The sequence below is a fragment of the Orbicella faveolata genome, unplaced genomic scaffold, assembly GCF_042242905.1.
Source record: "Orbicella faveolata isolate gen_17 unplaced genomic scaffold, um_ofav_v1 contig_1, whole genome shotgun sequence".
Lineage (NCBI taxonomy): Eukaryota > Metazoa > Cnidaria > Anthozoa > Scleractinia > Merulinidae > Orbicella > Orbicella faveolata.
This window is the reverse complement of record NW_028301536.1, coordinates 38172044-38199826: the sequence shown is the minus strand read 5'-3', so window position 1 is coordinate 38199826 and position 27783 is coordinate 38172044. Positions and strand designations below refer to the sequence as shown.

General features: G+C 41.5%; 1 protein-coding gene and 2 pseudogenes across 2 annotated transcripts; 2 read left to right on the top strand and 1 right to left on the bottom strand.

Annotated features, from left to right (window-relative positions):
• Positions 1-65: 65 nt before the first annotated feature.
• LOC110048259 (uncharacterized) lies at positions 66-26051 on the top strand. Its single transcript, XM_020754050.2, has 2 exons — positions 66-814; positions 22424-26051. Exons 1-2 carry the CDS (start codon positions 130-132, stop codon positions 23290-23292), a joined length of 1554 nt encoding a protein of 517 aa, XP_020609709.2. The 5' UTR covers positions 66-129; the 3' UTR covers positions 23293-26051.
• LOC110057394 (uncharacterized) lies at positions 5204-19989 on the top strand (annotated as a pseudogene). Its single transcript, XR_016202587.1, has 9 exons — positions 5204-5417; positions 5510-5660; positions 6228-6314; positions 6551-7409; positions 16476-16554; positions 16728-16859; positions 18415-18608; positions 18860-18928; positions 19188-19989. The product of XR_016202587.1 is annotated as an uncharacterized LOC110057394 (transcript).
• Positions 20189-20836, bottom strand: LOC149118993 (uncharacterized; annotated as a pseudogene).
• Positions 26052-27783: the final 1732 nt, after the last annotated feature.

Below are 27783 nucleotides of genomic sequence, written 5' to 3'. Positions count from 1 at the left end.
AAAAATCCTTGTCCATGACACACTCAAGAACCTAGCCAATCAAATGATTTCCTCGTGCCAAGTCCTCGCTGACTAAGAACCTCTGCGGACGAGAAGGTTCGTCGTCAAAATTTGACGAACTGTTCAAGAATGTTAGCAAACTTGCAACGCGAAGAACGTATAGGAAGTGGCACGTTTGGAGTCGTTTACAAAGCCAAGTTGGAGGATCGATTGGTAGCAGAGAAAGCACTTCACGAGCACCTTTTCAAATGTCACGACCGGGATAGACATGTTGCAAAATTTGAAGCAGAGTGCAGGATTCTTGCAAAACTCAAACACAAGAACGTCGTTGAACTGTTAGAATTCGCGATTTTTCATTCTTCGCCTCCAGTGCTTATCACTGAACTCTTGGATCGCGACTTAGGGAAGTATATTACTTCATTGCATCCTGAGAAGATTCCGTTTCCAGAGGCAGTCTCGATCATGTCAGATGTAGCCGATGGGCTCGCTTATCTTCACGAGCATAATCCACCAATAGTGCATCGAGATTTAGCTTGTAAAAACATTCTCCTGACAAGGGAAAAGCAAGCTAAGATCGCTGATCTTGGTCTTGCTAAAGTGTTTCCACGTAATGGAAGAATGCATGCCTCTCCGCAACCACTAGGAACACCAGTCTATGCCGCCCCAGAAACGTTTTCCCCGGATGGACATGGTTATGGCACTGATCCGGTCGAATACGATGTCAAGGTTGATATTTTTTCCTTTGGAGTTATTTTGATGGAGGTTATCAATGGCAGTCCTCCAGTTGTGGAACCAGCGTGGCCCATCACCAAGGGTTTGTATTCTTGGAATCTCTATCGTTCAGTTAATTTATGATTATTAGATATTCTTTAAGTAGACCGCATTTTCTAGGAGTTTACCGGCGCAAAATCCAACGCAAGATGTTGGGAGAACACAAGGAGAGCTCGTAAATTCGAACCGAGAAACTGTAAAAAATAGAGCTGATATTCGCTAAAATATTATCTTCATTTCTTCGTCAAGGGAGTAAAAGGCGCCTAGAGTAACTGACTTACCCTGTTAAATATTATGTTGAGTACTGTCCAGTATTATGCTGAGTTCTGCAATACATCCCAGTATTTTTGCAGCGAGATTCAAGTTTACTAATTGAAAGACGGCCATGGATTGGCCAACAATGTTCTGCTACTTTCATCGCATAATTATTCATTAGAAGTCATAGTTAAACAAAATCACGACGGCAACTTCAACCTTTTATGGTTAACAGTTAAAGAAGTCGTCAATTTTTTACTTAATCTGAGGTCGACTGTTATTCAGCATTACCGGTACGCACACAAGCGTGAATTTTAGATATTCTATATAGAATTTGTTTCGAAGTGCAGCTGTCGCTTTCTGCCGCCGGGCCGTTTATTGCCGTTGAATTATGCACAAATATTGTCCTTCGCAAGTCAGTAAAAAGTGGGCTTTAAAATGCTTCGCCTTTGTACATAAAATCTAACAAGAAAAAAAGTACCTTTTATTCTGTTTATTCACGGACATTTGCAATTGTGTGGTAGACATAGCGCCTGGAATAAGAGCACAAGTTGTCCGTTATTATGTAATCAGTAAACTTGAGATATTTACATAGTCGTGTTTGTTTGCTAAACTTCACAGATGAGTTGCTCCTTACTTTTTGTGGCTACTCAGGCATTCGGCGTAGCCACTTGTTATAGTATTGATAATATACATGAAAAAATTACTCGATTCTGATTGGCTGAGAGCAGTGCAGTTCAAGTGTAACACCAGTGCAAAAAGTGTAACACCGGTGCAAAAAGCGTAACACCAGTGCAAATTACACATCGTAATTCTGGATTATGATTGGCTGAAAGACAATAGGAAATTTTCGAAGTCAATGATATTAGGTAAAATGATGACGAAAATTTGAAAAAAGTTTTCTCGAATGAGAAAAAATGGCTTCAAGAAAGGTCTTCGGCACTGCCTTGCGCCTCCAAATTTTTTCATGTTTATATTATTAATACTTATTAATAATATAAACATGTGAGTTTTTCAAAATGCTGAAATTGCACTTGCCGAAGCGGCTCGTGCAATTTCAGGTTTTTGAAAACCTCACTTGGGCAAATTAATTCCAAATTGAACGAGAAAAACCGTATGATTACCTATACTAATTCTATCCAACAACTTTCCCTTGTCGAGTAATATAAACTAAGGACTTTAAGGTTCCAGCGAACTTCTGGAATTTCAAATTAGTCAGTCAAAGGTTTTTGAGACACAAGTTAATTTTGCGTCAGTTAACAGCGCATTTCACAAAACTTTTGACAAACCGAAGTTTTTGGTTTACGAAGTTCGCTTGAAATTTCAGGGCGCTTAGAACGTGGTTGTCAATAAACGAACTTGAAGTTGTGAATTTCATTGCGAATTTCGTTCAGAACTTGCGAAGCTTCGACGCAGTGGAAGCTCGAGGCAATTATGAAAACTTTTAAAGGGTCAACTCAGTCCGTGAAGTTCATACAAACACGACTCTGTAAATTTCAAGCTTACTGATTTAATACAAACTGCAACTGAGAAGTTGTGTTTATTATTCCAGGCGATGTTTGCCTTACATATAATTTTGAAAACCTCGGCAAGAGAAAGAAAAAAACTGATATATATACTGTCCGGTTCCTTCATTCGGCGTGGTATCATGTACATGAAATGATGTAGGTGGTCGTTACATGAATCAGAAGCGTAGCGAAATGCCTAATTTCTGTACCTTTGCAAACTTGCTTCCTCCACTTTCTATCTGTTGCAATCGATTTTACGCATTTTAAAAGCATTTTGTAGTTTTAAACCCTTTAAAATGTTTACCTATTGCCGTAAATCCTCGAATAAGCGCCCGGGGCGGCAGGTTTCTTTTGCAGGTCACAGGCCACAGGTCACAATCAAAAAGCACTCAGTAAAACTCGCGACGTAAGAATTACTCGAGATTCCCAAGAGGTTAATCGTTGTTTCCATGCAACAAACCTCAACTAAAAATGTTTTACTGTCAGGAGCGATTATGGCTCCTGTTACTGTATAATTTTAATAAAAAAATTTCTAGGGGTGGTATATGTACAAAATGAGTTGAAATGTAGCTTTCAGACATGTAGTGTTTCATATATTTTATCGCAATAAGATAATTCGACATGATAGCAAATTGAACTGTTTCATTTCTATCTTTTGAAATCTTTACAACAATTATGTTCTAAACAGAAACAAGAGGGTCCCCTATACCTCTTCTGAAAACAATTTCATGCATAAGTAATTGACCTTTTCACGCATCACGAAAAATTCGAAAAACAGCTTCATGTTCACAGAAAAAAGCAAACAATCACGTTTCACGTAAAAATGCGAAGGCTAAATCATGTGTCACACGAAAATACAAATTCTATCCACGTTTCGCAAAACATACAGAACCCTCCATTTTGATGCATCAAACTGCTGTGTGTCACACTGTGGTTAGTTCTCAGTCCTCCAGCCGCAAGCGCGTCGAATGGGCAGGTTTTACATCTAGTTTGGTGTAGTTTACGAGCTGTAATGACGCTGAAATCTCCCGTGAACAATTATTCCCGCAAAAGTCGTTGGTTCACAAATCACGCGTAATTAAATGCATAATTCACAGATCAGTGTAAGCCTCTTTCGTTCTCCTATTGTATTGAAAGGCTACAAAGAATTTGTGTTTTCAACAGAAATAAGTCTTGGCTTTCTTTCTCTGGATTATTTCTTTTTTATTTCAGTACTACAGCTGATTTTCCTCATGCGTTTTTTTTTCAGAAAATAACTGTTATAGTAACACTTGGGACGCACTTCTATGCATCTGTTTTATGACGTTTCGGTATATTTTTTGGTGACCTGTGACCTGTGAACTGTGACCTGCAAAAGAAATCTGCCGCGCCCGGGGCGCTTATTTCAAATTTAGGAGAAGATGGGGAGATGGGGGGACGTATTCGAGGGGGGCGCTTAATCGAGGGGGGTAGGGGGCGGGGAGGGGCGCTTATTTAATTTGTCTCTAATCGTGGCCGGACATGATCGTTTTGTTAATACGTCATCTGCGCGTAAATAACAAGTTACATACCAGTGTTTATGAACACAAAAAACTAATCCTAAGTTTAAATGGCAGCACCATTAGTACTTAACGTGTTCACAAACTGAAACAATATACAAATGTAATACTACATGACGAAAACTATACATCTTTTGTTGTCTCATTACTCCTGTTATTTTAAATTTCGGCTGATAGGAGGAGCGCTTATTCGAAGTGGGCGCTTATTCGAGGGGGGCGCTAATTCGAGGATTTAAGGTACTTGTTTTCTCTTTATTCGTTACTGCGTTACTCTGTTTAGTAAGGAGGACATTGACATAAAGACATAAGGTTAGATGAAAAGAAGACTTTAAAAATTGAGCAAGAAACCCTTGTTGCATTTGCGATAATTATGTTTCTTTTTCTTCTGTGACGGTGTCATAGAAGAAAATTCTAAAATTGATGTGCCTGATATCTTTCATCAAGAAGCTAGGGGAGTACACGGCCATGCCAGTATCCACAGCCTCATCAGAGGTCTTAGTTAAAAGGATCGAAAATATTATTTGGTAACCAGGATTAATCTTCCTGATCTCACTGACAGTCGCCAACTTTTTGAAAAAAGTGGTGGTGGCGGACTGGGTGCGACCGTTTCTGCGCCGCGCTGATTGGTTCTTTGTTATTGTTGTTTCAAATATCACTAGTACTTTAAATCATTTACTAAATCCATTTCAAAATCACTGGTTATCCTTGCAATCTGATTGGCTCTCAGAGGTGCGATTTATTCATGAATCGCACTATTTTTTGCTCTAAATCGCATCTTTTTCTCAGCCGAAGCGGCTCTTGCAATTTCAGCTTTTTGAAAAACTCACTCGTGCAAATTAAAGGGACACGGTCACGGTCTGCGCATGCTCGCGTGGCCGATCGAAACTTGAAAAAGTCAGCCTGACTTTTTCAAGTTAGCATTCACAAATTCAAAATGGCGTCGACTAGTGGAGGATCCAGACATGGCAGTAAACGCGTCAACTCAGGGCGGAAACGAAAGGTTGAAGACAGAGGGGAATACAAGAAAGTGTGGCTGAGAAACCACAAGCGTGTTTATGTGGAAGTAAAGATATTTAAGTTGTGGCTACAAGCAAAATGTGATGCAGGTTATGAGTCTTTTAGTGACGGCAACTTCGCGACTCATTTATTGTCTCTCGCATATCGTCGAAGGTAAGACTTACGTTCATAAACGTTTAATTTATATTCCTTACAAAGTTGTATTTTACGTTATCATGAAGTTATTCTGTTTTTTCTTGTAGGGAAATGGAAGATATCGCGAGTGTCTCGAGAGTTGCGTTTGGCGACCGAAAGAAACACGTGCCAAGTGCGATTGCCGAAAGTGAAGGTTCGTTTTCTCGATGAAAATAAATACTATTTGAAAATAAGCATGCTTATGTCTTTACAATTATGTATTTTAAATCTATTCTTTCTAAACAGGGCCACAAACATCTACACCAGTGAAGCCGCGCGATGAACTTTCCGAGTCAATGGTTGTGTCTCCGATCGTGGAAACTGTGTCGACTCCTGATAACTGTTCGCCGTCAGCTTCATCCATCGAGAACAGCAGACTTCATTCTAGTCTTAGAAAGTAAGTATGCGTATATTTTGTTTAAACGAGAGCACTGTCCATTGTTCTGTAAAAGCGGGGCTTACATAACTACAGTGAAATCCCCATGTGAATCAAAATCATGCCGGTAATAGTCAGTTTTTACATATGTCATGTCTTTTTGTTCAATTATTTTCTGGATTAAACTCTTCAATGTTTACTGATGACAAGGGTTCTGATGAAGAACCGGATGATAACTTTTCCGTTGAGAATGAAAGGTACTTTCTCTTTCATGTCACCGTCCTCCCACAGAACAATAATTAATAATATGTGTTTTGCAAAACTTTCTACATGTATAAAGTGCGATATTTTTCTTCATATATGTGCTCTGGTGTTTATTTTGCATGTTGAATCTTTGTGCATAATTATTTTGTGCTGCATTTTGAAATCCGTATTTGTCCTGGTGTTTCATTTTACATGAAAACATAGGAATAACTTCGAGTGATAATTCTAAATTATTATTGGTACATGTACATACATGTATGCAATGATTTTGTATGTGTATGAAATAGCTTGTTGCTGTGGTAAAAATGTTTCTTCTCCATTTAGTTTTAGAGAGCTCTGTGACTCAGCCATCAGAGAAATGAACGAGTACAAATTTCTCTATGAAACTGAAAGTGACTCTGATGTTTCGATGTAAGCATAGTTTTTTCTTCCTACTTCTTTAAAGACAGTGTCTTATATGTGCTATTTTAGGTATGAATAAGTGAACGAGTGTAACATAATTTGAAAAAGTGGGAGGAATTTAGTTTTAATTAGTGAAATCTTCACATGTGATTCTATTATTATTTTTACTCGGCTATTATTATGTTTGGTTATTATGATAGTGGCTCCTTCTTTACACTGTATTTGTGTTTCTTTTTTTTTGTTAGTATGCATTACAATGAAAATGCTGATTTGTCAGATGGTGAGGATGATGAGCTCCTGCCACTTGATACAGAAGTGGGTACTGATGATGATCAGGAAAATCAGGCTGATGCTGTTGCCAGTGCTGCAACCACAACAACTGCAGCAAGTGTGGAGGAGGAGGATAGACCTGAGTTTAGACCTCATCGCAAACTTAGTAGAGGGGAAGACCTCTTTGAGTTTCGAAAAGAAGTAGAAATGGTCAAGGAGAAAAAATTTGAATGTTCTTTGGAATTGCATTGTTTCTTAACTTGTTTGTGGGATGCTGTAGAACAAAAGGGTGTGGTAAAGTCCCGAGGTCAAGCATCATTTTGTGGGGACCACTGTTGTTGTTACTGCCAAGTGCCAAGCTGGGCACATTTTTAAGTTTGCCTCATCTAGGGAGGTAAATGGCCTTTATGTCAATAACGTTTGTCTGGTAATAATTTTGGGAAAGTCAGCAGGGTTGCCGAGTTTTTAGGTCTTTCTTGTCCGAGTCTACCTTTTACCGGATGCAACGCCTGTATTTGTTTCCTGCAGTGGAGGAGTGGTGGAGTTGGATGCAGGGAGAGTTGTTGAAGGAGTTTTCCGATGAAAAGGTTGTTGTGGGTGGAGATGGGCAGTGCGACCCACCTGGGTTCACTCCCATAAATCGTTGTTACTTCTTAATGAAGCTGACCTCGGGATACATTTTGGAAATTGAAGTAAGAGACAAGCGACATGTAGGCCTTGCCTCTACAAATATGGAGAAGGTTGCACTGAAGAATGCTCTGACCAGACTCAAGAGAGTGCTCGATGTGGTTGAAGTGGCCACCGATGCATCTTCATCCATTAAAAAGTTGGTTGGTGAGTAAATTTGGTGTTGATTATGTTCACTGTTTGACTAAAATGATGTGAGATAACAATGATCCCAGTTAAGTCTTTTTTATTAGATATGCATTTAATTTATTGTGCTTTTAACTAACTAATTAACTAACTAACTAACTAACTAAATAAATAATGGCTATCACAATTACTGGTGGACCATTGTGAACCTTGTTTTTATGTCAGCATCTTGTTTTTATGCAGCAAGGGTGAGAGGTGGTCACCGCCACCAGGGGAGGAGGGAGGGGCGCAAAGCGTCTTCCCACGGCAATCTCGTCAAACTGCGAGATCTCGCACTGCGCGGCCAGATTTAATATTCGAAAGGCCGCAGAGGATCATACTAGACGTCACTAACCTAGACCCTCGGGATTAGCGGAATGTAGCGCGTTATGGCGATACGCTCATTATATATGCAGTGAGAATAGCGGCAAGTGCGTCGCTTTCCCTTGTTAGTAAATATATCCTTGTTAGGGATGCCATCTTCTCTGTTGTGGATTTTTTCACTGGGGACAGAGCATCGGATTTAGGGCGGCTCTCTTGCAAACAGGTTTTCAGGTTAAGGGATCGGGAAGGCGTTTTAATTAGGTTGTCTCTTACGAAAACAGTTCGCAAAGGATCTCCCCGTGAGTTTGTTCTTGTCCCCTTTCGAAACCCAGATGTTTGCCCTGTTTTTGGTTGGATTTTTATGTTCGTGCCTGCCAAGCGCTGGGGGTCTCCTTGTCTGAGGGATGTTTTTTCCGAGCTTCCGACCATGGGAAGTGTGTCAGGGAGAGGCCGTTTCTTGGTTCAGCAGTTAATAATCGTTTGCTTGTGTATCTCTCCGAGGTGAAACTTTGTAATGTAGAAACGCCCCATAGTTTCAGGGTCTGGCTTTCCAACACCCTTAGCATCTTGGGTTGTTCTCCGGAGGAGATCGCTCCGTATTTGGGTGGAAAAGTAGCGACATGGCCAGACACTATGCGCGTGTCTCTCAGGCGGCTAGTACTCTTAACCTTTTGGAGTCTGTCATGCCCCGGGCTTCCACTGTCACTGCCGCGGTCTCTCACCCGGCAAACATCCAGGGGCCTGTTTCTCGAAAGACCCGGTAAATTATCGGGCCCAGTAAGTCACCCGGTAAGTCCCCGTAAACTTTTCGGGTGTTTCTCGAAGCTCCCGTTATTTTCGATTCCGTTAATTTTTCCGGTAACTTGCCCAGTAATTTACGGGAGGTCGTGACCTCCCGTAAAGTTACCGGGGAGTCACAAATGTTGCAAAACCAAACAAAATAGAGTGGCTCGTTGAGGAGCTAAAGGAGGAATTGGAGAGAAACACTGCGAGAAGCTGCCCGCTGGCTCCGGAAACCCACGTAAATATAATTGTTGTTGTTGTGTTATTTTTCACAGTTTGAAGGCGTTTGCATGGAAGCGCTATATAACTGTGAAGTTCTATTTTATTGTTTTTCAAAACCAACAAACGGCGGGAAAAAAATTAATGAATAGACAAACACTGTCATGAAAACGCCGATCACTCGCCGCGCGTTTCGAAAAGGCTTCTTTGTATGAACATCAAAATGGGTTCCTGTCGCGCAAACCTGATCTTACTGCAAGCCAAACCTGTTTCCTGTGTTTTAATTGCAGATTTGTTTTTTACTTTTTTTGGAGAAGGAAATTAGAAAACAGACATTCTACAAAAAGTAAACATAATAGAGCGATCGCGAAGAGTCGCATTAGGCGCGGTGCACAAATGCTGACAAATGTTGGTTATAGCATTTCTAGCTAGATGAAACACGAAGAAGCGTACTGTACTCACGATAGATAAACGAGAATAAAGAACATAAAAATTATTCTCCCCAATCACATAATTGTTTCAGTAGCATTTCTATTGATCTTAGCTTGCTTTATGCTAGAACAGTCGATCTGGGATCAGTGAAAATTACGCTCGATGTTTGTCGGAGAAAACGATTAAATCACGCCTAAAAATTTTAGTAAGATCCTTCCTTATTCCAAATATTCTGTACACCTACTTAAGCGAAATTCTTAGCTAAATTTCAAGTTCTCAAGTTCACACTGTTTCCTCGGCGGTCCACAGATCTTGTTTGATTGCTCAGTGAACATTTTGAATTAGAGTGAACCCTAGAAAAGAGAGAGATTGTCGATCGAAGTCTTCGAATCGAGCTACAAAAGGCAATTGATCATCACTTTCAAGTAATATGACCATGCAAAATGACGATCTCTCTCAGTTACTCTCCTTTGACACAACGATAACGTCGAAGTTAAACTTCACAGTGTTCTTCAAAAAGCATAACAGTCGCAACGACAACAGAATCGATCCAAATCGAATCTGTACGTATAGTCCCAAGTGTTTCTCCTTCTCTCGCGAACGAGCGTGAAGCGCGCGCTAGAGATTGGTAACAACCCGCTATTTTGTCGGGCCCGGTAAGTACCGGGAAAATTTACGAGTGCTTCGAGAAATGCTATTTCGGGCCCGGTAAAGTTTCCCGTTAACCGGCCCGGTAAGTTATCGGGCCCGGTATTTACGGGAGCTTTCGAGAAACAGGCCCCAGTACTCTAATCGCTTAAGCGTTTTCTGTATTTGCACAGTACGTTTTAAGCTGGGAGTATGGGGGTCTGAGTTATGGAAAGGAGGTTTGTAGAATAAAGCAGGTTTAGCACTCTCGGGGGGTGTCGTGGTGTTTTTCCCCGTTTTTGTGCGTCGGTTTGGATAGCAAGCGGTGCCGGTGGAGCATGGTGATTGTCGAGGCCGGGAGCGGATTCCTCCCATAACTAAGTCTAACGTGATCGCAACAATAGATATGCAATGAGGATAAATTACTATTTTCACCCTAAAGTGACCGATGAGTGGCATGAACTTCGTAAAGAAAAGAGGGACTGCCTGTTTCCGAGTGACCGCCAAACTCGCTTGCTCTTCCCTGGTGAATTTCAAGTATTCCTTTACCAGCGAGTGCGAAACAGGGTTAGCATGATTGAAACGGCGTAACTTATTACAAACAGCACGCAACTTCCCGATGATGGAGTCCACGGAACCGGCCGCTAAACGGCGGGGGCATTTACAGACTTTCCTATCACATGTCCTAACGTGAACAACAGTTCTCCCTGTCCTATCTTTACTAATAAGAAAGTTAACGAGGTGACGGAGGGCATGGCCTTCCGGGGCGAAAGAGAGGCGAGGAAACTTGACAAGTGTCGCTCCAAGGAAGACTTTTGCTCCTGACAAGGTTTGCTACTTGACAAAGATTTAAAGTTCACGAAACAACTATTGATCGCTGAACAGGCTGGACAACCGGAGTAACAGGGGCTCCTGTTGATGTACCACAAGCCTGGCAAAAATTCGCATCATGATCGTTTGGATAGAGACAAGACGTACACCGCCGGGCTGCTTTCCAGGGGCGTGCAACCTGAAGAAAAGAACGGCATGTGGGTATAATGCTTGTCTTAACAAAATTGGTGATGCCATTAATTAACAGACGCAACGAAAAGCCCAAAGGTCCCATTGTAGTGGTCTAGGGAACCAGCCTGGAGTCGCAGCAGAAGGAAAAAACAAAACCAAATCGTCGCCCTTTCGTCCCGGGAGAAATCGATCAACGCTCGTGGCTTGCAATAATGCCCACCAGTACCGACGGGGCTGGATATCCGGCACGATTATCGTGAAGGGGTGCTGATAATGCTGGTCAAGATTTTCCCTGATAGGCAACTGATGCGCAAACACGTTGATGCCGGATGACTCAGGGGTGTTGTGGCATGGCGTGAAATGCGGTCGACGATTACCAAGCTGGTCAAGGCGGCAGTTACTGTCGAGCGGCATGAGATCAAAGGTATGTGGTCCAAACATTCTCTGGACACGGGACCACGTTTCCTCAGAAAGGGTACAATCGAGGTCTGAATGCCGACGCGAGGGAGCGTCGCCCGGATTCCCAGCCGAAGGAACGTATTGAATGTCGATCAAAAAGTTGAACTCTTGGCTGCATCGCAAAATAGCGTTAATCACGTCATTTATCTTGGAGTTATTTCCACCCTCGCTCTGCCATGACCCCAACAGAGCTCTGCTATCCGTGTGAACATCAACGCGGGAATTCTGAATCCTTGAGAAAGCATCTAAAGCACACAATAAGGCCTTCGCCTCCAAAAAATTTATGCTGCCCGATTCTTCTCGCCAGTAATCTCGAGCCTCCATTCTGCCGTTATCCGTCATCAAAACGCCTCCCCACGCTCGTTTAGAAGCGTCGCAATAAAAAGTGACAGCGATATGTCTCTCCGATCTCCATGGCAAACAATCCGTCCAGTCATCTAAATATCGCCAATATTCCAATTCAGATTGCAGAAGACCAGTGACCTTAGCTGCCGCTTTGGAATTACGTACAAGACCAGCAACGGTTTTGACGATTTCGCGAAAGTACAACTTGCAACCAGCTAGAGCCAGGCTGAAGGAAACAGCCTTACCGGCAAAACGCTGAAGAATTTTTAACGTTACCGTCTTAGATGCTAAAATGTTTTCCCTGAGTACCTTAAATTTGACTTTTTTCTCCTCTGGGATCAGGAAAGCTTGCCGAATAGAATCACAGGTAAAGCCAAGGAATGTGACGAACGTGGACGGACTGCATTGAGATTTACTCAAATTGACAAAATAGCTGGCCTCCAGTAGCAGGTAACAGAGAATTTTCTCAGCGTTCTGGTGGCTACACGGAGCCCAGGGCTGCTTAGACGATTGTACTAGAAGCTGACCGACGTGGCGACCATCTATGTACTGGGAAAGTGGTACACCGTACGAACGTGCCGCACTAGAAACTGCAAGGCCCAAATTGTGATAGAAAAAAGCACTAGCCTTCCAGCCAAAAGGTAACGTACAAAATGTAAAGTAAAAACCCTGCAACTGCAGGCCGGAAAAGGTACGGGAAGCCGGGTGGAGACAAACGTGCTAGGTAAAGGTAAGGTAAAATCTTTATTTAGACACAGTATTTCCTTCAGGACTATACAATATTTAATGCTGGTAATGCCCGGGCAAGACATACCTTGGTAAGTCCGACAAATGGTCCAATTTAAAAGGAAGGTCTTTGATCCACAAATTAAGGTAACGCTCATCATGGCAAAGGTGAGGTTTCGAGGGTTCAACGGTGAAGGGAAGGACCAGGTAAGGTGGTGAGACCTGGCCAATCTCGCCCCAAACCGACAAGACTCCGGCCGACACCCATAGCGAAATGGTAGTGGAAATGAAATCCGAAAATCGGGCGTAAGACTTAAAGTTTTCCAACACGATTGGAGGAGGATGATCTGAATCAAAACTCTCACCTTTGAAATCCCCCTTGAAATGGGTCAAAAATTGTTCAGCTTTGACCCCTTCATTAATTATGGCCATAAGGTCGACGTGCTCATTGCTGACATCGGACGACAACGTCTCCCAAACCGCCGGGTGCGTGTGCAACGATCCCGCCTAAAAATCATCCGGATTTAGAAATCGGAGATTACGCAAAACCCCAAGAGCTGGATTCTTCGCCACCATGGACGGGGAAGCCAAGGGGTCAACGAAAGGCTGGCTTCCCTTAAAAATATCACACCAAGAAGTCTCTGTTGTCCCGCGGACGGTAACTGCGTCGCCCAACTTTCTCCGAAAAGCAAAGGATGCAACCTAAGGGAACAAGTCAAAAGCGGACAGAGATAAGAAACAGGGAAAACAAAAGGGAACCCAACCTTCGTTGACCCCAGGCTCCGAACCAGGTCCAGAATTGAGGCACAGTGAAGGCCCCCCAAGGTCAACGAGGGCGAGTGGGGCAGGGCACCTTGGGAAACTAAAATGTATGAGGACAAAGGCCCAAACAAACTGCCAAAAAATGGCCTACAACAAGCCAGCTGACCACACAAATTGAGACAACTGATAATCAAATGAACTTTATCAAAGCAATATCGGAGGCGCCTGCTGACAACACAACTGGAGTATGCCGAAATACAAATGCCAGGGAAACAAATGATAGAAAAACAAACTCGCTACAGAGCAGAAACTTAACAAAGCAATGATCGCTTACTCAAACGCTGGGTTAATTCTTACCGCCTCTGAACCCCCGCGGGGAGCGCGATAAGTGAACTGAGAAGAACGTTGATTGTAAAAACATTCGCGTGCCATGTGGCCAAAGCGATTACAAGTAAAGCAACGAACATTCCCGTAAGGCTTCGGGCGGGTGTAGCGAAATCCACGCGACTGAGCTGCTGAGGCTCTAGAAGAGGATTTCAGGATGGCGGTGGCCTCCTTCGCTATCTTGGCCCGCACAGGATCCCCCAAGAGACCCACAAGCAGCCTCTGCAACGACTCTTTATCCAGTTGATCCACCCTTGCCCTAGCCTCATCGAGAGCCGCCGCGTACATGTCGGCCTTCTCGTGTGCCTCATTCCTCGCGAGACGAACCAAAGATTGTAGCAGCACGACCGCTTCATATCGATCAAACATGTTTAACGGGTGGTTTAGGTGCCTGCGGAGAGTTATCAACGCGTCCTCCGTGCTCCTACGCGCTTTCTCGTCTTCCGAGGCTTTCAACTTCCTCTCAAGAATTTGAATACGATCGACTGGCTGAGAAACAAGAAGGAACCAGGGAATGAAAATCACATCTGCTGTCCTGCTGACCAGAACAGAACAAGAACATAACCAAATCTAAAATGGCCCGGGAAAAGAACGGCTCAAAATTCGCCACAATCAACCCCCCCATTCCTTATAGAAACTATAAAATGTTTAAGCAAGCAACCGGAACAATGATCCTGCTGGTATACGTTGGATCAATGGTGATCTAATCGGCTTTACATATAAAATGAAGAATACAAAAGCAAAAACCGACACAACGTAGAATGAGTTTTTGAAGGTGTACTATATTTCGGCTGGCCAAACCAGCCTTCTTCAGGTACAATGGAAGATTTTACATTGGTGCGTGTTTTTATGTAACCGATATTTACGTAATACCGGAAATACGCAAAAGTAATTGATAGTGTAAATTGAAGATAAGCATACGGTAAAATAAAATAACATGATAAAAGAACATAATAAAAGAAAACAAATGGAAGCAATTAATATGTTTCTTCGCGGATGTTCAGACTATCCGTGAGGAAACATATTAATTGTTTCCATTTGTTTTCTTTTATTATGTTCTTTTATCATGTTATTTTATTTTACCGTATGCTTATCTTCAATTTACAATATCAATTACTTTTGCGTATTTCCGGTATTACGTAAATATCGGCTACATAAAAACACGCACCAATGTAAAATCTTCCATTGTACCTGAAGAAGGCTGGTTTGGCCAGCCGAAATATAGTACACCTTCTAAAACTCATTCTACGTTGTGTCGGTTTTTGCTCTTATAGAAACACCTCCTGCGTTCCCACTTCAAACCCTGTGCCTATCTTCTGCTAAGCTTCAACGTTAGAACTCCCGAGATTTGCACTTTCCTCCTCAACACGATTTCTGGCCCCACGCTAACCTCCTTTGAACACTGTCAATTCCTTTAAAATCCTTATTTCCCTGTCAAAGCCCCTCATCCACTTCCTATTCTATTCCATTCCGATCTTTATCACTTTCCACTTCACCAATTTCTACTTGTCATCAATTCACCCTTTCTTCAATTCCTTCTCTTTCCCTTTATTTCCTCTCCGTCTTCCTGGCTTCTTATCATATCCTTTGCTCTCCTCGTTCCTTTCTTTCCTCCTTCGTTTTATTATTATTTTTTTTTCGTTTTAGTGCTCTCAAAGGCGCTTCTCTCCATTTTCCTTACTTTCCATTTCTTTCTCTTTTCCCTTAACACCTCCTGTCTTCTTTTTTCTCTCTTTCTCTTTGTTTTTGTTTTTGTTTTTGTTTTTTGCCATCTTAAAGTGCCAGGAACATACATATGTCCTAAAAGCGCCTCTGCTTCTCTCTTTCCTTCCATCTTTTACCTTTTTTTTTTTTCGCGCCGTCCAAAAAGGGCTGAAAACATACACACGCCCAAAAGCGCTTCCACTCCTTTCTTTTTCCTCCCTCTGTGTCCTTGTTTTTTTTTCTTTTTCACTCTTAATATCATCTCCCTGGCTCCACAACATACCCAAAAAATCGTCCTTTACCCAAAAGGGACTTTTCGATACAACAAAACAAAGTGTAACAAACAGGCAATAACGAAAATTGTCATGCAGAACAATGGGGCATACCGACACCGAGAACAATATAACTACGACAACGTGCTAATGAAATGGGCGGAGGCGGCAAAAAAGCGCCGAGAATATATACAGGTCCAAAAGTACGTGCAAACAACCGCGGAGGGAAAACAAACAAGGAAAAAACAATATCCGCATAACGAGAAAACGAACCTAAACGGGGCGCCGCGATAACGAGGGAGAAAAACTCCCCGCAGACCAAAATTAAAACACGACATAAAACTGCACGAAGAAAATAACAAGGCAGAAAATAAAACAAAAGAGCGAGAGCAAAGCCCACGCGAAACGGCGAACGACCAAGATGCCAACGACCGACATCCTAGCAAACTAGCCTAAACCGGGCAGTGAAACGCAGAGGAACGAAACCAACGCAAACAAATAAAGACAATGCAACCAAAACACAAGGAATAAGTGAAGCAATTACCTCATTTTCTACCACCGGTTCGGCGGCTTCGGCGGGCGGAACAGCCGGTTCTGCAGCGACCGGGTCATCTGCTGGCTCAGGGCCACGCTCAGGGAGAAGAGGCAAAAAAGGTTCAGCCATAACTGAAGAAAACACACGAGCAAAGAACAGAAGGCTGGTGGTGGTGACCACGAAGAAAAGAGCAAGGCGTCTTCCCACAGCAATCTCGTCAAACTGCGAGATCTCGCACTGCGCGGCCAGATTTTATGTTCGAAAGGCCGCAAAGGATCGTACTAGACGCCACTATCCTAGACCCTCGGGATTAGCGGAATGTAGCGCATTATCGCGATACGCTTATTATATATGCAGTGCGAATAGTGCATAGATACTGTAGCATGCAGTGCAGTTCAGTGTTTAGAGCAAGGCTTTGTTCCATACAAGTTTGTTTATAATGAAAAAATGTGCATTTCCTCTTACATTTGACAGCCATTGAGTTCAAGGATATCTTCCACAGCCTTGATGTCTGGCATAAATCAAAGAGTATTAGGAAATGCTTAGCCAAGGTATGCATGTCAATTCATTAATATAATTCATTAAATCTGTTCTGATCAATTCGATCTTATTCCTATCCTACCTTATCCATCCCCACCCTACCCTATCTTAATCTTGTCTACTGCATATTGAATCCAGACAAGGATATTATCAGGACAGGGAATATATATTTTTTATCTTTCATACTGGACAAGCCAAGGCAATGGCCAAAATAAAAGCTTGGTCAGATCATATAATCCACCACTTCTGTAGTATTGTAACAGTGTGTGCAGGGAAAGTGAGAACACTTCAGATGAGGAAGCCTTGCAAATTATGAAGGTAGGAGAAATCTAAAATGGTTATAATTTGATGTGGAATATTTTTATTTATATAATAACCCAAGTTATTCTCGCATTTTGATTGGTTCTCGGCTATGATCTATTAGAGGACAAACGCACGATTGACGTCACCATTTCAAAGTTTTTCCCCCTGTGTTTTTAAATGGCGGAAAGTTTTGAGAATAAGGTACAAGGTATAAGATAAGGTACAAGAAAGTCTTGTCCGGCATTGAACATGTACCAGAAGCATAGTCTAGCAGGAAGAAGAAAGATAAAGCCGTTTCTGTTTTAGAAAATGATTCAGAAAAAATACTCGAGCAGTCTCAGTCGGTAGTCGAGCGAGACTAAACCAAACACAAAATTGGTCTTGGTAAGCCGAGAACCATTGCTTTATCTCGAATTTAACAAACCCAATAACCAAAATGTTTATGAGATTAATTTATTTAAAACATTGAACTTTTCTCAGTCTTTAAATAATTGTTGACACAGTGATTGTCTGGAATGAAACATCAACTGAACCACTTCTTAAAATCAGTGAAAATAAACACATAACCTTGCCTTCCGATGCGAATGTTCCAGTCCGTTTCAGGGCACAGCAGCGAGCAAAGTATAGCTCACTACAGCTCGCGGCCAACTGTATCGCAGCTAAAAGGTGTCTCCGACACTATTTCAAACTGATTTGAGAATCACCAACCACAGAGGACATAAATTTCCACTATCACTAGCGCTCCTTTCATTCAAAACTCGAATCGAATGGTCTCCAGGTTGACTGCAACCGTAAGTTTTCCGAGCGTAGTTTTTCAACTCCTGCAACATTCGAGGCAACATCCAAGCTTTTCGGCTCACAGGGCTGCTCTGATGACAAAAACTGACTTGACTTATCCAGCATTTTCTTTAAGATTTGTAGATTTCGCACTTCAATTTTGCTTTCGCTGTAAGTTTTCATTCCACGAGAAGCTACGCTCGAGTCAAGTTTGACAGTGGCGTGATTTTCCTGGACCAATCACAATTCTTTGCTACGCATAGCAACCAATGAGATTGCTTCAATTTGTATAGACAATAGATTACGTCAAATGGCTTTTTTCGTGTTCGCCAAAGTGGGCAAAGGCCGGCTTTCGAGTTATGTTGAAAGGTTTTGAAATAAAAAAAGCGCTATCTGTAGTAGTTTGTTTCGTTATGATATAAAACAAATAGATTCCACGCTGCCGTGCGTCTGTTCAGTAATAGATCACAGAAGACGTCAAAATGTGGTAAGAACATCAGTGACACACTCGGCTATCGCCTCGTGAACCACTTATTTGTTCTTATCACATTTTGACGTCATCTGTGATCTATTACTGAACAGACGCACGGCAACATGGAATCTATTTGTTAAATAGCTTTGTGCTGTTACCAGAGTGACACTATGCATCACACAATGCAAATTGTTTACTGAAAACATCTATCTTTTTTAATGGGTCAAGAAGACCAGGTAGCCAGATGATACACTTACTTCTGGCCTTGTGCAACACATAATGACTTCTTTGTCCTTTTGTTTTCTATAATATTTTTTTTAGAGCAAGTGGATTGGCCTACTTCATCATGTCTGTGACTCCCATGAGTGGTTGGGCGGCAGGTGTGACCGTGATGATCAAATCCATGATCCCAACTTAACATGGTTTGACCGGCATGACAAAGACTTTGCAGAATTGCAGAAAGTCATCTTAAACCCAGAGCTGCTTGACAACTTCCGATTCTATGTTAGATTCAGGTAACCAAGTGGCATGAATCTGCAAGTTGTCATTTTGTCTTAGTACAGAATACTACATGTACTTTGTGCATAGCTCAAATATAAAATATTCATATTCATATGTATACATCAAAAGTGTGTTAAATTTTATAGCATCCACAGGTCAACATCCTAATATACAGATTATAATTTGCACTTAGCCGGGGACTATTGTCACAGCATTGAGATATGATTCGAAGATAGTCTTGAAAATATTCTGTTTTTTATTTCAGGCACACTCGCAGAATAGAGTGTGCAAACAGCCTGACCCTTGCATACACTCCAAAGAGAGCACTGCTAAGGTACTTTTATACACTGATAATATTCTAGATGTATAGTGAAATACTTTGGGGTACAATGCATGAAATTAAATGGTAACTCTTTAATTTTGAGTACCGAACAATTACTCCCAACATTCTTGTTGTGTGCTCAGCCATATTACACCTCACAGAAAGGATATAGTTTATCTGCATGCATCCCAGGATTATATCCCATTGAACTAATCACAGACAAGTGATAGAACAAAGTCAACTACAGTAATAGTATTTTTTTTCATTGCAGCTATAAAGCTTACAAGGCAAGGAAGTATATTGCTACATTTGACTGGAATTCCTATTTGGATCTCCCAGCAGCCACAAGCAAGTCTGGGAATGAAATCACCTCCAGGAGATGTAATCAGAGAACTCAGCGGTGGGATGTAAGAACAGTAAAACAAAACAAAACCTTTGAGTGGAGGACAATGATCTCGTGGCACGCAATGTGTCACTGAATGAAAGCAATCCACGTGTAGTGACACCCACAATTGCTGCAAAGCCTCCCCCTTTCTCGAAGGAACTGTTGGAAAGAAAAAGCAGGTTTATTGTGCCCTCAAAGCATGCAAAATCAACATCTGGTCAGGATTTGGGGGAAATGTTGTCAAATGAATAATTTTTCCGCAGTATTTATTTCATATAATGTGTAAACATACAATGTACATCCACTTAGAAACTCACTGGGCCATTATGTTATCAAACAAAAAATATGGAAAATGTTCCATTTTGATACAACATGATAATTACACCAGGGAATATTATTTAGACTTTCGATTCTCTACAAATATCAGTGTTTATATTTCTATTGAAGGAGTGAATCAATGAGCAGGGAAAACACCTGTGGTAACTTGAAATGACAATTAATGGACCACTGTATTTTTTATTGAACTGCAATGCATATGCATGACACCTGCACAAGAGTGAAAAAAAAAATTTGTACCACTGAGAAAAAGTAAAGTTTGTATATTTAGTCACAAGTACATCCCTCTAGGCGGTGTATCAGAAAAGTTCAGAGTACATCAACTAAGCAGTAAAATAGTCCATTGTATCAAGTGTGAGTTACTGTATTTTGTAAGAGGAACATGTGGAAGGGTTTTACCTTGGCCACTCTAAAAACTCTAACACTTCGCTTTTCCCATTTACCAAAATCTCCAACTTCTTGAAACAACTGCTTTTATCAAAGCTGGAAAACCAAACACTCAGAAATTTGGTATGAATAACTCAACACCACAATTCAAGGTCACCATAAGCTTTCACATTCATAAGTGATAAGCACAGTTATCTATATTGACATGTAGCCAGAATGCAGTCTCGTACATAATGTCGGTGCTCCCAATATCCCATGTAAACCCCTGTGACTGATGGGTATTGCTCGTGTATTTTCAAAACTACACATGAAGGACAAACACGCCTGTTTCCTTTACCAAGACGGCCATACTTTGCTAAAATAAATTGTCTGTATGCAGCTTTCTTAAAAGCAAGTGTGCTTGCATCTCCTCTGTCATTTCTGATGTCACTGGTGTTCCTGATACACATTTCCAAGACATCAGGATCCATACATAACTTTGCAAAGTGGGAAGTTGTTGTGATGCACTTTGACCGTTTGCAACAATTATTTTCTACAGCCTGTGGCATTGGCCTGCAAAGGCCACAGTTACAGCAATCGACCAAAGGGCTGCCTGGTGAAGGAACGGGCTCAGCTGAAGAAACAGTTACAGCCACGGTTGTACATGTAGCTCCAGCTGTCTTGGTCTCAGCAATCATGTCACCTGTTTCATTCGTGTCATCAAGGTCATCCTCCATGATGAGGAGAGTATGGATATAATCCATACTCCCCACACCCCTCCGCAAACCCCTCACGGCCAACTTTCGCACCATTGCCTCATCCAGTGTAGCAATGAACTCCTACTATGTTTATATTTCAAAATAAAAATGATGACTATACAATCATAACAAAAACATAACGTGGAAGCAACACGAAAATATTCATCTGCTAGTAAAGAAAGGAAAAATGCAGGGCTAAATATAATTCACTCTTACATTCCGGAATTTGAAAATGTGTCAGTTAAAAAGAAAAAAAAACTGGGAAAATTATTGACAATCGTGGTCTATAAAAATATTTCTCACTCATTTTAGTCTCAGTACTGATAAGGCAATAAAATAATGCCAAATGTCACAGACATTTGCAGCATTTGCAAGGCAAATGTTCATTCGAGTGCACATCATAATTGGAATACAGGTAAGTGTCATGTATTGGTCAGCGGTTTTGTCACGCATGCTTAATAAAGGGGCGGACCCTGTTCTTGTATGGCCGCCATGTTGAAATGTAGTTGTTTGTCGCGTGTGTTTGCATCGGGCCTAATCAGACCTATTAGAAGCCATCCGAAGGTTTCCCGATATTTAACAGTAAGAAAAAAAAAAAACACAACAACGGACTAGCGAATAGGAAAGTACCTTCACATCGTTGTTTTCTTTAATTTGTTGTTGTTCCTCAGTTGGAACGTCGGTAGCGATCCTTCCAGCCTCGGTCGGACTCTACGGCTTTCATAGGCAGATGACGACTGTTCGTTCGAATCCTGAAGAAAGGGAATAAACAAATTATTCCGTACACTTTTTCGCAACTCAATAACAAAAGAAGTGAATGTATTCAACTTTATATACATGCATACCCTGTTTCTGCAAGCTTTACTGCTTGTTCCACATTTACATTCATCTGTACACAACACGTTTCTCCCTTTGCACGGCCACCCACGAGAACTATTTTCTTTGCGCTTCGTTGTACCAGCACTTTTGCATTTACAAAAGGTCACAGAAACGAAATTCACTTTCCTGAGTATTTGCTTTGCATAAAGTTGATTTAAATGCAAAATATATTTTGAATTGTTCTACTCGCCGATATTTCCATAATGGCGGTCGAGCGTGACAAGTCTCGGAGTGAGTGAATGCTACTGCGCATGTCAACCCGTGACAGTGTCCCTTTGATTCCAAATTGAACTCGAAACCGTGTGATTATCATTAATTGCTCGAGCTTTCTTACAGTTTATTATATGACTGAGAAAATTACGAACTTGCGCGCGTTGACGTCCACTGCAGTACATGCAAATTAACAATTAACGATAAATTGGCCCATTCTCAGCCAATCACAATGAAGTAATTTTCTCAGTCATATAATAGAGTGAGTTATTCGTAGTTCATCTAGACCACTGGTTATGTTGCTGTTTGCATAGATATGTACCGCTTGAGACCGAGTTTATGATTATATAATATAAGTGAGTTATTCTTAGTTCATCTAGACCACTGGTTATGTTGCTGTTTGCATAGATATGTACCGCTTGAGACCGAGTTTATGATTATATAATATAAGTGAGTTATTCTTAGTTCATCTAGACCACTGGTTATATTGCTGTTTGCATAGATATGTACCGCTTAAGACCGAGTGTTATGTGTTCTATGATGTAAAATAAAAACACTCTTTGTTATCAACAGATCGCGAAAGAATTCCAGAAAAGAAGCGACGTGAAAGTGACATAAAGAAGATGGATGAACATAAGTTGAAGGAAATTGTACTTCGGTGTATTGAAGATTTCAGTAAGGACAGACCAAGTGCTGAAGAGGTCTCCAGGTGCCTTCAACATGAATGGTCCAAGATTCAACAGAAACGAAATATTGCTCATAATATTCAAGTTGCTCAAGTTCCCAAACTTGATATTGCTGTCCTTGGTCAGTCCTACGCGGGAAAGTCATGCCTTATTTCACGCTATTTTCACGGTAAGTTTGATGATAAAATTATACCTACGTCTGCTTTAAAATTGCGTACCATGAGGATTGACCTCCACGACAAAGAGTATCGCTTGCAAATTACAGACACTGCAGGAGATGAAAAGTATCACAGCGTTATTCTAATGCCACTAAAGCACTGTCAAGGCGTTGTGCTGGTCTTTGACTTAACAGATCGGCCTTCCTTCGTTGAAGGTATTCCTGAAATGATAAAGCTGGTTAAGCAGAATGCACCAGATAACACGAGCTTGATTTTAGTAGGGAATAAAGCAGACTTAGCTGATGCCCAGAAAAGTAGACGAAAAATTGTAAAGAAAGACGCAGAATTTTTTGCAAAGGAACTTGGAATTCGTTACATCGAAACGAGCGCTTTGTCTGGGCAAAATGTCGACAGAGCCTTTGAACTGATTGCAAACGAGATCTATGACACCTTGGACTTGTCTGATATCGACACTTACACTACCAGTACAGACAACATACAGCTCACCAATGAAGGTGTTCCAGGCGATAGAACCTTTCTGCAGAAGGTGGTTGACTGTTTTACTTTTAGGTGGTTGCGGGAGCGGTGGAGATCGTAAAGTGGCGAATGGCCACGGCAACGGAAACGGAAATTGTAACACGGCAAAAGCAGCAACATTGGTACCAAGTAAAAATTCCTTACCGCCTCTGATTGAATATATTGGACTCTTGTCAGCATAAGACTTTCCGCTGTGGTTGGGAGAATTTAATACAAGACTATAGGCGTTGTTCGTTTTGTGATGAGTGACGTTATTCTCATCACCTGTTTGCCTGACTTGCATTGACTTTTTGAGGAGACATAAGTTGCTGATCACTCAAGGCTGAAAGGTTTGGCATCTTTACAGAAAACTTGAACATAACACACTTTACTAAGTTATTCTCGGTATTGCTGGCTTTTGATAGACCTTGTTAAAGTTCTTGTGGGATGTTTTTTTTTAAATTGATACAGGTTTTGTTTTCCCTTCAAACCCGGGATTGATTTCGTTTGCAAGAGGTCAGTCTCGAAGACATGAATTTTTATGGCTCAGATTGTACATTAAAGTTGTGGCTTTTTGAAAAAGTAGGGTGATGTTTTAATCTGTAATTAGAACTTTTAATCAATTGTAGTAGATTAGACTCTATGACTGTAAATAGTACAAAATACAGAGTTAATGTAATAGACTGATAAAGTAATGCCTTAAAAATAGATCTCATTTTAGGAAGAATTCTATTGTACACCATGTTATGTTCCGCTTCCAGTGCAAATTTTATTTTGCTATGTACAGCCAGTGAGGCCGCCTTTTTGTCTCGGTAATGAACGTTACGTCAAGTAGTAGACATAAAGGGTTGCCATATTTTACCTTTGTAAATATTGTCTTCTCTTTGATGTGGGAACTATAACCTTGCTCCAACCGTACAGGAAGTGGTTACTGTACTGCTGACATAAAAGTTCAGAATCTCATTGTTCATGGGAAATCTAACGCAACTTGATGTGTTGTCGAGTGTTTAGTTAACATACATTCTTGGAGTCTTTGTAGTCTCCTTCGCAGCCGTTTTTAGTGTCGTGACCGTGTCGTCACGCAACGCTCCTCCCCACAAACGGCTGCTCACATACGAACAACATTCCCTTATACCATTTAAACCAATCACCATTCGGGTTACATCTTGAGAACTGTTGCGCGCCAAAGTAATCTGACCAATCATATTGCGTGTTTTATGTTGAAGTATGGCGACCCTTGAAGAGACAAGAAACAGGAATTAGGAAAATATTCGAGGAATGAAATGATGTATTTATCAATCTTCCGACTGGCTTCGGAAAATCTCTACTGTGACAAACACTACCACTACTCACATTGTCAATGTTGTGTCACCATTGATAAGCCTTATGGAGGAATCAGGTGTCTCATCTGAAGGAGTTAGGGTTGAAAGCAGCCAACATAAGCTCACTTGAGGATCATGAACACACTCGCTTTAGAAAATGGCGAATATTCGGTAGTTTACGGATCACCTCAAGAATGGCTGAAGAATGAACGCGCGTGTATTCTAAAAAAACCTGTGTGCCATGGCAGTTGACGAAGCGCATGTCGTAAGGCAGTGGTAAGTCTTCATATAAATAGGCGTATAAAACAACGGAAAATGTGCCTGCCAACGTCATAGCAGCACATCTCTACGGATGCGAGACTTGGGAAAAGGACCAAGAGGGATGAGGTGAAACTGGACACATTCCTCCACAAGCACGTACGGAGGGTGTTAGAGATATATTGGTCGACGAGGGTTACCAACGAAGAAGTGAGGCGAAGAGCTAGGACTTGCACCATCAGTAAGCATATTAGGGGACGGAGAATGGCGCTGGATAGGGCATGTATTGCGTATGGACCACCAACAGAACCCACGCATTGCCCTGACCTGGGCACCCGAGGGTAAGAGGAGTAGGGGTCGGCCAAGGGAGACATGGAGGAGAACTATGGAGGGAGAGACGGGATTGCCACTTGAGGGCTAGGACTAATTATGATGATGATGATGTTGTGCAATATATGGATAAAGACGTAGAACTGGAATATTGTTTTGGCTGGCTTGCCGATGAACTAAAACAGAATCGAGAGAAAACAGAGAGAACTCTTACTTATTGCCAAACTATAAGACAGCGTGGTATACTTTGTGCTACTATTAAAGCTCTTTTAGGGAAACACATGTTTGTTGGAGATGACCCCAGAAATGTCTTCATTGAAATGATGAAGTCCTGCACTCCTGCAGCCAATAAGGAAAACATTCTGGAGTCCTTTCAGTCTGACAATGGTACCATTCGTCTATTAATAGCAACAATAGTCTTTAGAATTAGCCTGCGTAGCCTTTCTGTGGGGTTCGGGAGCAAATAATTACAGCGCGAAAATTGAAGATCTTTTTTTGGCTCCCGCCCCGTTTTCCGCGCAGGTGAAACACCGAAAATCCCGTTCCTTGGTCTTTCTTTGCTCCCAAACCCTACGGAGACGCTCTCACCTGAATTAAGGCATGAGTCCGGCTTATATGTGCTGTTTTGGACATTTTCCTAGATTTGGTCTTTTTCCTACAAACTTGGCTTCTAATTGTTGTTTTGGCTCTCACCCCATTTTCCGGGTAGGCGAAACACCAAAAATCCCGTTCCTTGGTCTTTCTTTGCTCCCAATGCCACCAGCAGTTTCGATATTGGTTTAGAACCAGGCACTGGGCCACTGATGACTATTTTGCTACATTAATTTGATCAAACAAACCTATGTACCAGGGGGGAGGGCAAATCTAGAATTTCAACAAAGAGGAACAAGAGAGAGGGGTACACAAATGTTTAGCAATAGAAAAACAAAAATCTCACTTGTGGAAAACACCACTGATATCCTAAACTAGGGGAGGGGAAGAGGCAGTGCAAATTATTTGGCCCTTCTGAAATAATCTACCCCTGCCTCTGCCTATTGTTTTATTTTTTTACCTTGTAGATGGGAAGTTGCTATAGTAATTTCAACACGTTTTGATGTCAGAATAAATTTCATTGGCTGGCGAAAAGCATCCATGCTCTAATTTAACAACTGTATGATTGTTTTATCAGGTCAGGTCACGTTTCGTTGAATGAGATTGATTGACGCTGACAAATTGTGCACGACTACAAAGATAGGACTTGAACCAGTTAAGAGCGGTGCCGGTAATTCCAAAACGCTGCTCAAGCTTAGACAGAAGTAAATCATGGTTAACAGTGTCAAAAGCGGCTGATAGATCCAAACGAACCAGTATTACACTGTTTCCTTTGTCCAGTGATATCTTAATGTCTTTATGCACCCTCATTAAAGCTGACTCTGTGCTGTGACAACTCCTATATGTGGACTGAAGAGGCACATGTAGATCATTGCAGGCCAGATAGTCATTAGGCTATACAGCAACCGCTTTTTCAATACGTTTGGAGACATACTTAAGATTAGAAGCATCTATCATTTCAGGATAATGAGATAAGGATAAGTGTAAGGCGTCTATCAAGGCAGGATTTGCAAATCGACAACTCGCTGGTATCAAATGCGGTATCTGAATAACTACTCACAGTAACATCAAGAGAAGATCTAAAAATCGCTGACAAATCGACAGAACTTTTCCCAAATATGTAGATTTTTTCCTTTTTGTCAACTGCAACGGAGCAAATATAGCAAAGATTGATTTGTAAAACCTTTTTCGGTATTTCCTCCATTGTAGAGCACTTGCGAGTTCGCGGGTAAAACAATGTTGATTACATTCTCCTTTGCTCTGATTGGTCACATCAGAGACAATCTTAGTAATCTCACTGGCGCAAAGACAACGAAGAGAAAGGTATGTTCGAATGTGAGCAGCCGTTTGTGGGGAGCGTTGCTTTACGACACTAAAAACGGCTGCGAGGGAGTCTGGCGTCTTTGCAAGGTATTGCATTTTAGTATAATTTCAAGAGGTGAATATAAGATTTTCACCTCGCTAGAGGGTGAATATGACATTTCTAAAGCTTGGTTACTAAGCTCTCCACCTTTGCCATCTTGGCAAGTAAACATGGCGGCCAGTTACTGAATGAAATTTTAATTTATTCAAAAGACATCACTCCAACTCCAGAACATTTAAAAGCATGGAGAATTTTTAAAATGACTACTATTGCCCTTAGACCAAAAATATTTTCAAGAATTCGTATTCAAGGCATTTTAGAATCGTAAACGCAGTGGTTTAATTTTTCTCCAAACTGGAGCTATAAACTTCCGAAAGTAACGACCCTCGTTCCCGGGGGAGGGACTCCCATATAAAAAGGACGGGGGGTGCTCGTCGGAAATTTTGAAAAGAACCCCTAAGAGGTACCAAGATCCTGTTCTGTGGGCGTGGTATTAAACTTTTTTCTCCCCTAAGAGGTACCAATTCTTACATAACACATTATCTCCTTATACTTTTTCACCTCAATACCCTAAAAGCTCCCTAGGTGGACGTTTTGAGGCTAAACACCCTTAGAGGTACCAAAATCGCTTTTTTAACCCGTAAAAGACACGGCGAGCACCCCCGTCCTTTTATATGTAAGTTCCTCCTCGGTTCTCGTTACTTTCGAA